Raw genomic sequence first — 15,910 nt, forward strand, 5'->3', positions numbered from 1 at the left:
TAAGTCAAGACACATTTATTTTTTGCTTGGCATATAAAACTGATTCCCTTATGAAACAGAAGTATTGTGACTAGCATACAGTTCATTTGGAGAGGTAGATGGTAAAAGGTTTGAAAACAGTAGCATTTTTACAGTTAGATTTGGCACGTTAAAGCTAAGCTTTTGTACAGACTTCAAACCAGGCCACTCCTTGAGGCACTCTGCCCATACACACAGCAGCAGCTAGGAAAAGATGCTATAAGATCTGAAAAACAAAACCAAAATGTAGTTAGAAAGTTAGACAAGTATCAATGCTAAATGAAGCAACTCTAAGAACATGTACCTTTAGAGTATGCCATGGACAGTTATTAAGAAGGAAAAAAGTCCTCAGCTGTTCTATAAAACTATTAGTTTATTTTATAAACTTCTAAAACCATTAAACTATTGCCAAGGGTACAAGAAGATAATCAAAGCTGTTGGAAAAGAACTGAAGCTTAGCACCTCCTGGAAGCCAAACTGCTAAGGGGAAGGACAGGAAAAGTTGTTCCCAGTCACTTGGTGCCTACAGAAATATGGGGCACCTACTTTACCTTTGAAAAGCAGGGGGAGTCTGTGTAACTAACAAATTACACTTCCTCTTACCTCCACAGAGGTGGTGCTGACTGTGCAAACACAAACTCTGTTGGCTCATCATGAAAACACCAGGATTACAACTACAAATTACCCATTTTGAGGAAGTGCTTGCAAGAGAGAGAGCGAAGGAAATTTTCCATATAGGTAGTGTCACTCAAACTACTGTTCTAGTGACTTCTGCCTGTAACATCAGCAGAAACAAGTGCTCTGTTCCAGATTTAGAAAGGGGAAAGATAAGGGCTGTAACCGAGAAAGAAAGTATTATGCCTTTTATGCCCCCTGTGTGTGAGACAGAGGAAACGTTATTTCCTGACATCCACACCCAGGAACTACTAGACCTTGGCAAAGTTCAGTGGGGAACTGTACAGTTTATTTGGCTTTTTATAGGTTATCAGTCTGTAATGCTCACAGATGATCTGATTTCTTCCTTGAATTACTGCTTGAAGCTGAAGCTACAGTAATGTGAACACAAGTCAGTGTCCAAGAATAATATCTTTAAGAATAGTTGATAAAATTCACAATAGAAATAACTTTAAAAGCTACAAGAACTCTCAAGTACATTTCAGTTACGCGGCTGTAATTCACTGCTCAAAACAACAGGGGAAGCATTTTTGTTTGTTAGGGCTTAATGCTTAATTATTTAAACTGTTACTACTCTGGTCTTTACTAGCATGAACCACCTTGTTTATACGCAAACTTTTTGGAAGCTTTCTACAGTCTTCTTGAGGAGAGAACAATTTTAAAGAACAATTTTAACAACTCGGTCTGACTGTGGTCACCTTTCTATAAAGCTGCTTAAGTAACGCAATTTAAATCTAGCAAACTACAGTTCCTTGGTTGATGTAAGTCAGCTACACAACCAGAATTCTTCAAGGTTAAGACTCACTATGAGATTTCTAAGGATTGTGAACTATGGTTAAGTGTGTATCAGGTGCTTTGAAATAATGTATACGCTCTCATCCCCAACAGATCCAAGTCAAGGGGCAGCAGGGAAGAGGAGCACAGTAAAATTATCGTACACTTACTGTGGGCAAAGTACCAAAGTACTGTGACCCTGAGTCTTGTTGAGACTACTGTGGGCCTAAAACTCACCTTTCTAAACAGGTTAGTCTAAAATCTAATCACCAGATTTTTCAAGGAATGCCAGAGTAAGTCTTCACAGTGATGGCAGAAGTGCTAATGAACCTATAAAAGTTTTGGAATGAAAATCCAAAGGAGTATTTAACTGTTTCTAGTTACTGAAACTGCTACCCATGTAGTAGCTTATTTGAGTGGAGTACAGGCCTTGATACCTTGGACTATGTACTTTTCTCTGTTGGTTTAGAGGGCGTGTCCCATAGGGGATAGTGCTCTTCTTGGACAACACTGCCAACCTATTTTTGGAAGTGCTCTGTAAAAGTTTAAGAACCTAAAGTTTGCTTTATCTGCCACAGTCAGGACTCACCACGTATGCTGTTAGGCAAGTAATCCTATGTGAGAAAGGGGAAATAACACCCTTACACAGAAGGAAGATGCAGCAGAATTGAGGTATAGCCAGCGTAGTCCAAATAGCTCAGGAGTAGGTGGCCCCACCCCTCCTTTGCTCCAGCAACAGAAACTGGCAGCAGCTCTGTAACAGCTAAATGCTACTCCTAATAGGAACAGCCTGTGTCCAGTACGGACCTAGGACCAGAACTGGGGAAGAGGGGCCCAAAAGGGGGATCTAGACCAACACCAGCTGCAGAAGGCAGATGTCTCTTCTGAATACTCTTAACACATACAGTCTCACTTAAAGCCAGCTATTTTTAATGACAGAACAGTTTATGAATCGTAATTCAAGAACTTACCACTGAAAGATACCGAAGTAGTTCACATAATTACAAAAATGAACAAACTTTCTGGGGTCTGAATGGATTTGTACTTGATGATACTCCTGTCAGTAGGGGATCATGTTGTGCGTTCTGCAGGCAGAATTGCTTCAAGTCTGCTGCAGCCTGAGAAACCTAGTCACAATAAAAGCTGACATTAGAATTCACTGAGCACTTTTCACTGAGGAGGTAACTACATCAAAAAGTACAAATAATATTGCTAAATTGGTTTTATACAACAGTTTCATTGTAAATTTTTGGTTTCTTAAAGGCAAGAAGTTAGGCTTGAATTAACTACTAAGAATTAATTTGGAAATTTTTCATATTAAACTTCTAAGCCTGAAGGGTAAAAGATGAGCAACAAGTTCTGTCAAGTATATGAAGATCCTTGTTTTAGCATAAATCGTTTAAAAATACTGCTTATAGTTTAAGCCACTCTACTCAACTGAAGTGGTGTGAAGATTTTATCTTCCCTTGGAAAGCCATCCTTATCATGAGACAGCAAAGGGGGTTTTTTGGTAGGCTGTACCTACCTAAAAACAGAACAGTGAAAAAACTCTTTGTCTTGCTTTTCCTTACTGTAACTCTGAACTCATAAAAAGGAACGATCCAAGTTTCAGACAGCAGCATCCTCTCCGGTGCCTCCCCTCTGCCGCTCCCCCGGGGTTCCTGCCAGCCGACCGGGCCCACCTCGCCCCGCGAACGCACACGTTCTTGCAGCCACGGCTCCATTTTGGAGCGCCGGGGCCAGGCCAGCCGAGGCCACCTGTGGCACAGCCCGGCCCCAGCCGCCCTTCTCACCGCTTCGGTGCAAGACGGCGCTCCCCCGAACAAGGAAATGAGAGCGGGGTGCGTCCGTCCCCCTCCGGCGGAGCGCCTCGGCCGGGGGGCGGCCCCGGGGGTCCCGAGTAAAGGTCCCGTTGCAGCGGGAGGGCAGGGAAGCCCCGAGAGGCGGCGGCAGCGGGAAGGGACGCGGCTGCGCAGCCGCCCCGGGGCGAGGCTGGGCCGGGGAGCCCCGAGGGAGCCCCGGGGCTGAAGCCCGGGAGAGAGGCGCGGCCGCCAGGGAGGACCGGCGGGGCGGGTGGGAGCTGCCGGCCCCGTCCCGGCCGGCTCCGAGGAGCGCCGCGGGGCGCTGCCCCGGGGCGGTGTGTAATGGCGGTGCGTCCGCCCCGTCCCGTCCCGGCTCCGCTTCTCACCTTCACGCGAGTCACGCTGGCCTCCAGGCGCAGCTGCTGCACCACCTTCTTCATGGCCGCCACGTTGGAGGAGCCCGACATGATGGGAGCGGCGGCGGCGGGGGGCACGGCAGGCGGCGGCACACCCAGCACCGACTTCCCGGCGCGTCCCAAACTCTCCGGCCCCGGCGGCGCCTGCGCAACCGGGGCGGCCGCCGCTGCCGCGGGGGGCGCTGCGGGGCCGCTGGCGGGTGGCGGCACCGGCACCGGGAGCGGCAGCGAGGGGCGGGCGGCAGCCCCGGGCCCGGCGTTGTCCCTGGTCCTCGGGGGTTCGTGGCTGTTCGCCTGCCAGCTCTGCGTGCCCGGGAAGGGGGGGGGAGCCGCCTGGAAACGCAGAAATAAGATCCCCCGCCCCATTTATCTATAGAGTGGGTTAAAAATGGAGACAATATTAAGACCGAGGTGGCAAGTATTGTGGCAAAAAACCCCAGTGAGTTACTAGTTTGGAGCTTATTTTGAGGGGTAATGACTGAAGTTACGAACTTTACTCTTGCCAGTGTGTTTGGGTCTTGGCTACAGTCTAGAGGGGACGGGTGTTTGCTGCAGAAAGCCTGGAAAAATGCAACAGGGCGACATGTTGTACTGCAAAGTGCGACGTCTTGCATATACATGGGGACTAATGGGAAGAACTTGCGCCGTAACCTGCTGTGCCTTTGGTCGGGAATAACCGGACAAGTGACGGGGTGTTGTAGTCGGGTCAATCGTGAGAGCTCGTTGCGGTGAGGCAAGTAGAGACACAGGCCCTTTTAAATAGGTGCTTCCAGCTGACACGAGGAAATACCAGTTCCACTGCGTGGAGCCAGGGCAAGACCTGGAGGGTCACCTGGAAGGTCTGGTCACTCTCGCTGAAGAAAAGATGAATTAGAAACAGCAGGGGCGTGAGGGAGAGCTGGAGAGACGATCAGGAGAACAGCGAGGGCGTTCAACAGGCTGAAAATCAGAGGTTTGTAACCTCTGAGGTGCTGGGAGAGCCTTCAAAGTGAGAGCACTGAGGAAAGTCATAACAAGGTTAGGGCAGAACCATGGTTTATAGTTTATGACAGCATTTTTCTGACATGGTCGCCCGGCACAGTCAGGTTTCCTTGCAGTACTGCGTTTGGCCGGCGCAACGTGCCGTGCGCGTGGCTTGGCTGCAGTTCACTATAATCGTCCCTTTGTCAGAGATAAACCCGAGATAAACCCAGACCCTGCAAGAATCCCATTTTGTGGGGATTTAGGAAATCCTGCCTTTAGGAAAGCAGTACAGTTGTGTAGAAAATTATATACAACCGAAGTATTTTTATGAAAGGGGAGGAAATGTTAGGAGGAAATACTCCAGGGCAGATCTCGGAGCTGCAGGGCTGGGATTTAGCAATTCCCCCAGTTACTTAGGTGATACTCACTTGTGTAGAAGGTGTGGTTGAGTCTGTTTGTCTGCAGTTAGCTGGAAGCTTTCTACCTCAACACAGAAACAACTTTTCCATTTTCATAAATGGAAAGAAGAACGGTAAATGCAAATAAAGGATATTAATGGAGTACCTTATCACGTAACAGATGATCATGAAACTTACTCTTAAAGAATGTTTCAGTCAAAAAGAAGATTAGAAAGCCCACCTGGCACTTGCTGTGATCAAGTACAGGGACCAACATGTCGTTCAGTCAGATGAGACCTCAGACATCACAGGTGAGAGTTTTTGTACTTTTCCATAAAGATTTTTTATATTTCACAAATAAAATTTAAAAACTTTAAAATAAGTGACACTGCACCATTTCTAGGAGACCTGAGAGGAAAAAACCCGTGCTTTTAATGTATATATAGAAAGCATTCTCTTCTGGTTTAGTAACTCAGCAATTGCAAAAATATTGAATATAGCTTATCTGCATGGCTTCTAGTTATAGGGAAGTGTATCGTCCTTGTCAATACCACCTGATTTTCACTAAAAATGTCAAGACCTAGACAATGGCAGTCCCACAGCTACTACAGGTTTGAACACAATCTAAGTCAACCTTGCTCAGAGCAGGCTTAGTTATTCTTTTTGCAGACGTGACCAGGAGCATTTCTGTGCTTCCAGGGTAGCTAATATTAACAACTGTCAGAAATATTTTTAATGTTTTTTTCTTGCTGGGCAGGTCAAGTTGTGGGGCTGTTTGGATCAAGCTTTCAGGGCTTTGTGCTTTTTATGAGATGAACAAAGGTAGGATTTCAGCTGAAGGATTCTTATAACCATGGCATGCTCCAGCGTTTTGACTGTTTTTGGTGATCTCTGACCGTTGCTGTTGCAGTGACATACAGCAGTAGCACAGGCTCTCTTTTGTCTCATTTCCATTGTTGAGCTTGTTCTAATGTGATTTATTTTGATGCTGTCAGCTGGCATTCAATCACAATTGCTCTGCTCATCACTGTTCTCACTATCTAGTCGTCATTGTCAGATAGAGCCTCACTCTTCTAGTCCATGTGCCTAACGTCAAAGAAACTGTTCCTGCCTCCAGAAGAAAGTACACCTAAGCAAAACAAAGCATATGGGAAGAGGGTTATAATATATCTACAGTTACGATCATTTGTTCTTTATTTAGTTGGTGGAGCTCCATGTTTTTTATGTCCCAGAAGAAGTGTGGAACTTCAAGCTGAATACAGTTCCTGTAGCTCTTGCTAGCAAATTCATCTCAGCTGGATTTATAAGGTGGGTATATTCTTAGGCTTCATGTACGTGGTAGGTAGGTCCTTTACATTGTCCTTCAGTCATTTAGTCCAGCTGTTGCTCTACAGAGCACAGTTACATCTCTCAGAAGAGACTTGTTCTCTAATAATTTCTGGAGAGTATGTGATGCCCATGACTAGCGCTATGTTTATTTGGACTGTATCAGTCTTAGCTCCATTGCAGCCTTTGGGGCAGACCATTGAAACGCACTTCCAGAGCAGTGCTAGTATTTCTGCAGAATAATTTAGGTTGGAAATTCACAGTCTTATATATTCTTTCTGTCTCCTTGAGCCTGATTCAAAATCTTGAATTATTTTTTGGCAATGGGCCAGCTTCAAGACAGAGTGGCTTGATGAAGATGGGACAACCCCTCAATTCCCAGGAGCAGGGAAATGACGATCTGAGCTCTCTCAGTCCAGAGAAAGAGCGTAAGCCATGTTTCTCAAGGGGAAGCATTACAGCCCTTGAAAACACCAGCATATCTTCTTTCTTCTTCAGTAGTATTTCTGAAAGGTTGGGCTCTACACCATGTGCTATGTGTGCTCTCAGGTAGCTGTTTAGAGGACTTGGTGAAAGAATACCCTGGTTCCCAGTCCTAGGCCCAAACCTGGTGCAGAGAGTTGCAGTTTTAATCTTTCATAACTTTGAAAGTTTGTTTTGTACTCCTAAACTCTTTACACACAAAATCTGTGTGTATCTAGTGTGGTAAGTAGTAGAAAAAGCTAATAACGTGAAGATGAGTATTGAAACGGAGCTTTTGCATACCCCTTGTCTGCTCCTGTGCAAAACCTGTCAATTTAGCTTAAACTCCAGGGAATATGGGTTTTAACTAATTTAAATTTAGGCTTGTATTGTCCACTTAAGACAATATACTGTGTAGCTGAAAAGATTGACAGCAGTCAGGTATGAGCATGTAGGGCAGAATGTATTCATTCTCGCAGCTTCTTCTGTTGAAAGGCTGCTCAAATCCAGAGGAAGTAAGTGCATGTATCCATTTTGTTTGCTGTTCTAGTCTCCAGCAGAGGTGCAAAATACATGGCCGGAGTAGCAACTTCAAATAATTTCATGTGATTGGACATCTGTCACTGCCCACTGTTCTCTAGTGTAAATTTATTTCACTAAGGGTCAATTCGGAGGTATCAAATTAAATTAGGCTTCTCATTGATTTCAGTGGGTTTATATCTGTCTGGGTATTTGTTGCTTGCTAATGAGTCTTAAACAATTGCTAATCAGTTATTCTATGGGTACTATTGCATGCTGCAGTACTTAAGCATTAGCAATAACTAGCACCTCACCAGTGTATTACTGTCTTTAAAACAAAAAAAAAAAATTAAAAACTTCTCTTATTATAATCTGGGAGAGGGGACTGCAGCCTTGCTGGTACTAACGCTGTTTGGACATTGTTGATAGCACTGTCCAGTCAGCTTGACTATCCTAGTACTGTCTGAGTCAGCTTAACAAAGGATTCCTAGGCCTAAGTACAGGCCGCTTCCATTAAACATGAAATTAGAGGAAAATATTAAGTGTGTAATTGTCTATGGCCCTGAGTTCTTGTTCCCATGAACTTGATTTCTCAGCCTCTGTGATCTTTTATTTATTCCTCATTCCTCGCCACAGAAGCCATACTTTTGTTATTTCTAGATGAGATGCCTGCAATGAACTCTAGTTTGCATTACTTTTAAAGGAACACCCTGAAGCAAATGACTCGGATGTGACTAGTCTTCTTCTAGCCAGTGGCAGCAAGTAAGAAATGTATTATTATATGTTCCTAGCAGCTGCACTGGCAAATAAATGTCAGATAAATTTCTGCCCTATATCTCAGGTTCTGTATACCTAGATTATTTTCTTCCACGATACATTGTAGTTGCTTAGATGTTTTTCCTGCTGTTCATAAATGCCTTAGATTTAGATTTCCCTGCTGGTTTGGATGGGCATTATCAGTGAAGGATGTGCAATGTTAGAATTATCTCTGAAAGAGCTTGCATTTATTGGGTTTCAGAAGACCATTCAAGGGTCATATCTCTTCTGAGACATCAGCTTGAAGAAATCATAGTGAATGAGAGATATTTGAATTAAGTATCATCTCTGTTCTCATATAAAACCTTGGAAGGATGTGTATTGAATTATGTATCCATCTATCAGATTTTTTTTATACATTTGAAATAAATGACATTAGGACTAATACCTGCAGCAAGTGTGGGCAAAAAATGGCTGGGGAAGAAATAGGAGCTAAATGTACAGGGACCAAGCAGCGTGGCCTAGATGTGTCTACTCTGCAGACTTTGGTCTCCTCTGCTGCATGCCTGTGCTCCAAGGCAGATTTATCCTCTAAGTCCAGGGTATTTGAAATAATGCAAAGGAAGCATTGTAGCCCACGGAAGTACTGTGTTTATGAGGTGAAACTGAGGATGTTTTTACATACCTAGGGTGTGAAATGAAGGCATATAGGGCTGTTTGAAAGTGCAAGCAAACCCTGACAGGTTAATATTGAAGATCTGTCCAAACCGAAGGGATGGCATGTTCTTGTCTATACTGTTTACTGAGAATGGCATGTGTTATCCCCCAAGCTATGTCTGTGCATTGCTTGAAGAGTGATAGCTGCCTAGGCCAAAATCATGCCAGGTAGTATACTAACACATAATCAGCATGGGTGATTAACAGTTTCAGGTCTGAATTTGTTCCCTGGTTTATTTTATGTGGCAGTATAAGAGCAATTAAAATTGCTTATGTTGTGCTGCAGAGCTTTTGTGTGCCTCTTGCACATTTGGTTTTATTCTGTGGAGATGTTTTTTATTCTGTAGTGGTTTTTATACTCATCTCATTACTTTAATAGTTGCATGGTTTCTAGTAGTACATTAAATGATGCAATTAATATTTGCATCAGCTTTCTCATCCTCAAATTATGGCAGACATGTTCACACTGCAGTGTTTGCTTTTGATTTAAAATACATCTGCACGTACACATGCACACACCCCACTGTAAATCTGTGTTGGAGAAGACAAAATCAAAGGAATGTGCCTGCTACTTAAAGTGGGCAATGATGAAGTCTCCTCTAGCCCTGAGTGCTTGAAGGGCTACGTTCTACAGTCCTGAACCAGCCCCAGGAAACTTTGTCACTTGTATGGAAATGCTTGACTGTAGTTTCCAGTGTTTTTGTTCTTCATCTGCAGATGAGCAAGAGCATTCCAAAGGAGTCATTTTCAAATTTCAGCAACTTTCATATTCTCCCTTTGTATGGAGTTCCTAAAATATGAATATTGCTAATTAATGTTATGACAGCCCTTGCAATACAATCTACCACAATGTGATACAATATTCTGACTCTACCACACCAAGAGTCTCTGGCCTATATGTAATTAGCTTCAGTTCTAGGACATAGTTCCCATTTTTGGTCATTCTGTCCATGTAATCCAGCATGTATATAGCAGTATCTTCCCCCTCTTACTAACTAGCCATCATCATTTGATCTTGCAGATGTATTAATGCATAACAACATTCTAGGGTGTCTCCTTTCATCACATTACGAGTGCTACGGGAGAAGCTTGGAGACTACCTGGGTGGAGTTGCAGTTGCAGATAAATTCAAATTTTTAAAATGCATTGGGAAAAAACTAGCAGTGGTAAGTTAATATTTTTTTTCTTTAGTGCTCTTCTGCTTTATAGTGAAAACCACAGATTTTGTTCTTGCAGATTAAATAATATCTCAAGAAAATACAGATAACTTCAGAAGCATTGTTAGCATTTGTTTTTAAACATGCTGGAGCATAAGTTCCTGTCAGAGCACATCTACTTCCCCAAACACAAAGATGCAGCTGGACAGGTATATTTGAAACATCCGTTAAAGCATCCAATGTAATTAGTTGCCATACAGTGAAAAGATGCTAGTTTTGATAAGACAATGGATTAAATATGACACATCTGGTTGCATTTTAAAAAAAAAAAATCCTCCTAAGGTCATTATTACCAGTACATGGTTGGGAATATAGCACTTGAAGAATTTGCAATGGAAGTCGAGGAAGTCAGAGTTCCTCTAATGGTTCCTGCTGTGACCTGCCCAAAAGCCTTTAAAGATCAGTCCCTGAATGAAAACGTCTCTGGATGTATGTTTATGTTCCAATAATTAGTCCAGTCATACAGCCTCATATTAATGTGATCAAAAACCTACGTTTGTGAATCATAACTTTTCCTCACACTGATTCTCTATATATTTATATCTTAAAAACTATAGCTAAAGATTAAATAAACTTGAAAATCAGTCTGTCTAAAAGCTTTTCGTGTAATACACAAAGACTTAAGTGATATACATAGGTATAGAATACTTTTTCACTTCTCATTTCACCTCTGTTTCTCACAGATTTGGAAATTAATGGCAAGCTGGAAATTTGGTGCTGTTCTTGATTTCATCTGTAGTTGAGTTATCACTAGGGTTACCCACATGGAAGAGTAGAATAAATACTAAGTAATGTGCAAAAACTAGGTGGAAGAATCTGAAGAGAAACTTAAAGACTGTGACACAATCTGAATCCAAAAATGTGCATATGTCTTCAAAGAATTGAGGTGGTTTTAACTGCATGGTAATAAGTAAGGTGGTATATTTTCTTCTCCACTGATAGTTCTTAGATAAATGGAGAAATTTTCCAGCTTCCTTTAGAATGTCAGGAATTTATTAAAGTATTTTACTTTAATAGAGAGTTAAAGATAATGGTAGATAAAAGTGAAGACTTTAGTGACAAATTAAAGGTACAGTTTTAATTCGGGGTATTTACTGTTGCTTGTTGTTTATAACAAAGTGTAAAGCAATAAACGAACTGGTTTATTTGTTGTTTAGGGTCATGGTAACCTTATTGAATTACATCTCAGTGACCAAATATTTGTTGAGTGGGGCTTCTCCCTGCCAAGGTTTTCTGTTTCACAAGAGTAGCAACGTAATCAGTACTAAGAGCTGTACCCTACTTGCAAGTAAGGGTCTGTAAATGAAAAAGAAACATAAATCTAAACCATGTTCATTTTCTCTTGCTTTTCTTTCATACAGCCTGTCTCTCTTAATGGTGAATCAATGGCATTGCCTGGCCATTATTGAGAACAGAATTTGGCCCCATGTTTAGTTCAATTTAATTATTTAAATGTAAGCTCAGATTTCTTTTTTTCCTGTTCAAGCACATCTTTCAAATATATGTTGATTATCTTAGACTTTGCTTTTAGGACAACTGTTGAAATCTGAATATGTGTATCACACAAAGAATATCAAAACAATAAATAAGAAGACATAAGAGAGACGTAGGGGGGTTTATGTATATATACATTAAATATTTTGCAGTGGTCTATCAGGTAAATAGAGAAAATTGTGTCATTTTCATTCAGATTCAGCTTGAAGCAACTTCTGGTAAAGACAGCCTTTCTTACGCTGTGACTGTTGGATCAGGTCCTTTGAACCATAAGAGAAAGTGCAAAGGGTAAAGGAATTTATTCAGTTCATCCATGTACTCATGTGGGTCTGATTTAGATTTTGAAAAATAGACAAAATTTTAGGGCCATGTCAAAAAATAGAATCGTATTCTGTATTCCTGCTTCCCCATCAGGGCCTTACAGATGATAGTGCTGGTTAAGAAAAATGTACTATGTAAAGAAGATGATAGAATACAGAAATTAAGTCATATGCAACATTAACATATAAACATCATATAACATATAAAACATCAATATGCTTTATTGATTATGCTTCCATTCTTTATCTTCCAAGGTGAATGCAAAGCAAGAAACGGAACTGGAACTGAGGTCATTTGCCCCCCCTTATGTATGTATTTTATGGCTTTTAAGCTATCATTTTCAGAAACTTTTTATATTGCACATTTCCTCTTTTGTTTCTGATTAATATACTGCATATTATAGGCACTTTACCCTGAATTATATTTATTACCTGGAGTGGAATGCTTTGAAGATGTTTATCCATTGTCATCATCAACTCAACAGAGACATCACTTTAATGCAGGAGCTAATGGATCAAGATTACCCAGTCTTCCCCAACAAAAACCTGAAAAAAGCAAACGATTTTTAGAAAGCATACAAAGCAGTTATCGGCTAGAAAATCAGGAAGTGCACAGTCCTGTGAAATGGGATGGGACAGAACCTGTTCCAGTTTTGCACACAAAACACGAGCAAGACCATAACAACAGGATTCAAGAAAAACAGATACAGTTTAGAGAAAAAGGCAAGTTTAACCAATGCAGTGGAGCTGGATGATGAAGGACAATGACTATTGTGGTTAACATTAACAATAAAATAATACTTCTCTTTTCCAATATCAATTATTATGCAGATCAAAATGGATCCAGTGGATCTCTCTTCTCCAGTCCTGCAGAGTGGGAGTCTGGAGAGAGTGATATGCTATTACAGACATCTCAGCAAAATCATCTCAGCCAGAATCAAAAAGAGCATAAATCTCCTAAGTGGAATGACAAAGCCAAAGGAACTGCTCTTACTCTTCATGTAAACGGCGGTGATGAACAAGGCCAGAATAACCAAACACCTCAAAATCACATTGAATATCAAAAGGGTACTACTGTTCATTGTCATCTTTTTGGTAAAGCATGCATTTTAGAAAGTTGGCAGAGTAAAGCTGAGTTTTAAGAAATCTACAGTTACAGCATGAGTTGGCATATTGCTATCAGAACAACAGTCTCATTTTAATAACAATAATAATATCTTTCAAAGAGCTATAGCTTTTACTTTGGATGAGTGCTTTATCACAGTGTACTGATACAGGGAAACACTTCGCTATAGTTTGTGCATTTGTCTAATCTTACATGAAAATAAATTACTAAACAGGTACTGTAAAGACTGGAGGATAATGATCCTGTAATTCAACAGCAATTTTAAATGAAAATATCTTGTTATCAGTACATCAGGGAAAGCATTCAGGCACTTAAACTTTCATTGTCATCTTGTCCGTGGCTACATTACTACTGAAGAGGAAATGTTTCCTCCCCTCGTTCCTGTATAATGTTTGTTTATATGCTATTGAACAGTGGCATTCCTAAAATGAGAGGTGGAAGAGCTCTTTGGAGGGGTTTAAAGCACATATAAGCTAGATAGGAGTTCTGTGCCAAAATAGAAAATGTTGTTTGGAAGAGACCTGTTAACTACTACTGCTTTAAAATGGCTTGTCCTATGGATACTGGCAGCCATTAAATCTCTGAACAGTATTCTAGTGTTCTTAATAATCCTAAATTTTTAGTGATTACCAAGAAAGAAATTATTGACACATTTAAATTGGATTGGAATGACCAATGTTATTTTAACAACAAAATTATAACAAACTGGTTTTAAGGAAATGCTTTTGAAGGACAAGTTTTAACTTGAGTAGTATTTTACAGTTAATGTAAAAAAGGTGGCTTTCATTCTATTCCAAATTTTTAATGAATAGGTATTAAATGAGGCAATATTATTTTTTTTTCATAGGTATGGGCACCTTATAGATCTCAGTTAGAATGATATTCTGGATATCCAGTACTTCGAATAAGAAAAAAAAGTTTGGGTATTGTCTTTGAGATGTGTCTGGAGAGTGTATTAAAACAGGTTTTCATGGATGACTTTTTCAGTAATTTCAGTTCCAAATCATAATCTGTCAAAAATAGCTTTGTCCCTCCATCATCATGTTAACTGATATTAAGTATGAGACCACTTAATATACAAATATGTATGTATATTTACATATATATGTGCATATATATATGATCGAAAAGTTTTCCAAAACTTTCTTGTACATGATGAAGGATGTAGGACTTTGTAGCATGAAGTAAAGGTAATGTCTGTCAGCAATTTTATCTTGGAATATTTATTGTATATATTTTAAAGCAGATAACGTTTATTAATTAATATTTAAATGCAAAACATTTTGCTGTCCCTTTCTTTGCTGGCTGCAGTTTGTAGGGGATCTCCAGTCTCTGAAAGCCAGAAAGTGTTAGATACAGCATTAGTTTAGGGGAGGTGAAATAATTACGTGGTTTATCTGTGATAATCTTTCCTGTACAAGTTACCAGAATTAGTTAGATACAAATTTTCAAAACAAAAATACCTTTCTTAACCCTTATTTCTTTATTTATCTTTATTTCTTTCTTCTGTTATTCATACAACATTTCCATACCCCAGAGATAAGCTTATTTATTGGATTGATTAACTGAATTTCTAATACAGGTTGGAAAGGTCAGGCATTGACAGCCAAAAAAGCTTGAATTCTGTGAGTATAGTCTATATATTTTGATCATCATTATCCTGTCACAGAACTAAGCACCGAACTGCTTGTTACAAACATGGAAAATAATAAGCACCAAAAAGATACCAAACTAAGAAGACCCAGAACACAGGATTCTGGAATTCCTCAAACAATGAAAGACCAAAGCACAGAATATGTACACAAAACCCAAAGGTTAGTAAATTATGATTCTGATAAAATAATGGACAATGTTAATTCATAACTAGAAAAATTTTTTACAGACATCAAATAAATGAAAAAAAAAATGGTGAAAAAACAATTTTGTTACATGAATTTTCACTTGCTGCTTTGATTTTATCTCTAGCTTGCAGCAACATGGAACTAGCAGCTCTACAGCTGACCCTGGTGAAAAACTGGATAGTCAGGTGTGTTTTTCAAGGTAACATATTCATAGCAATCTGGAGCAATAAACATAGTCCTCCACCTACAAATAGTCTAATTTTATAAGACAGATAACTCATTAGAAATATGAAAGATTCAAATATAGGTTTGAGAGTAATTAAGAAAAATTAATACATGCACTGGTACTTTGCAGATTTGCTAATGAGAAATAAACTGTATTGCTAAACAGTGAAGTCATCAGAAGTTATACCTCTGGTTATCATTTAACAGGAACTACATATACAATAATTACTATCTCAGTCTTATTAATGTTAGCTGAATTTTTTTTACAGCTTCTTGACATCACATTGTATTGGTTTTATCGGTGACATTTTTATAATTTTGTATTTCCTGTGAGATAAATCTGTCTTCTTTCAGGCAAAACTTCTGATAAGAAAAACTATAAAATTCTTTAAAACATATGTATGATATAGTTATAACATCAGAATAAGAACATATTTAGGAAGGCACAAGACACACGCAATCATACAGCGAAACAGCTGTCACTATTAACTGTCATCTGTGAGCTCTTGTGCAGAAGTGATTGTAGTGGAGCCTTATGATAATACTAATGAAAGTGAAAATCTGCTTTTATAGATTTTGATTTAGAAATGGGCAGTCTAGCCTTCATAAGCAATGAGCCAGATGGCAGCTTTGAGGTCGTGCGTGGGAGTGTCAGTAACTTGTGGGGTTATGGACATGGGCAAGAACAATTAGCAATAGTCTACATTTCTGTCCATATGTTCTCTGCAATATAAGTGTTCAGTGTTCTGATTTTATTGGCAGAGGTCCAGCTGTTTGTAATTTAGTAAACATTTGTACTGGTAACAGAATAGAAAAGCTTGTATGCAGAATTCAAATTCAGCCTTCCCACTCGCTCAGGCC

The 15,910-nt window shown here is 40.1% G+C and overlaps 2 protein-coding genes across 4 annotated transcripts in view; one reads left to right on the forward strand and one right to left on the reverse strand.

Annotated features, from left to right (window-relative positions):
- Positions 1-3,847, reverse strand: GNG5 (G protein subunit gamma 5). Its single transcript, XM_064455423.1, has 3 exons — positions 3,656-3,847; positions 2,439-2,594; positions 1-244 (listed from the first exon to the last, which is right to left on the reverse strand). The coding sequence occupies exons 1-2, from the start codon at positions 3,734-3,736 to the stop codon at positions 2,469-2,471; spliced, it is 207 nt and encodes a 68-aa protein (XP_064311493.1). The 5' UTR covers positions 3,737-3,847; the 3' UTR covers positions 1-244; positions 2,439-2,468.
- The window catches only part of SPATA1 (spermatogenesis associated 1), a 24,015-nt gene continuing 8,346 nt past the window's right edge, over positions 242-15,910 (forward strand). Inside the window, exons 1-8 of one of the 3 annotated variants that reach the window (XM_064455420.1) lie at positions 242-1,716; positions 6,248-6,354; positions 9,848-9,992; positions 12,113-12,147; positions 12,343-12,580; positions 12,689-12,925; positions 14,653-14,797; positions 14,949-15,009. In XM_064455420.1, the coding sequence (XP_064311490.1) occupies positions 9,968-9,992; positions 12,113-12,147; positions 12,343-12,580; positions 12,689-12,925; positions 14,653-14,797; positions 14,949-15,009 (741 nt within the window). In that variant the 5' untranslated portion in view covers positions 242-1,716; positions 6,248-6,354; positions 9,848-9,967. Of the gene's footprint in view, positions 1,717-3,814; positions 5,358-6,247; positions 6,355-9,847; positions 9,993-12,112; positions 12,167-12,261; positions 12,581-12,688; positions 12,926-14,652; positions 14,798-14,948; positions 15,010-15,910 lie in introns of those variants that run through there. The other 2 variants (XM_064455418.1, XM_064455419.1) reach the window with 2 other exon arrangements.

The sequence above is a fragment of the Phalacrocorax carbo genome, chromosome 6 (genome assembly GCF_963921805.1).
Source record: "Phalacrocorax carbo chromosome 6, bPhaCar2.1, whole genome shotgun sequence".
Lineage (NCBI taxonomy): Eukaryota > Metazoa > Chordata > Aves > Suliformes > Phalacrocoracidae > Phalacrocorax > Phalacrocorax carbo.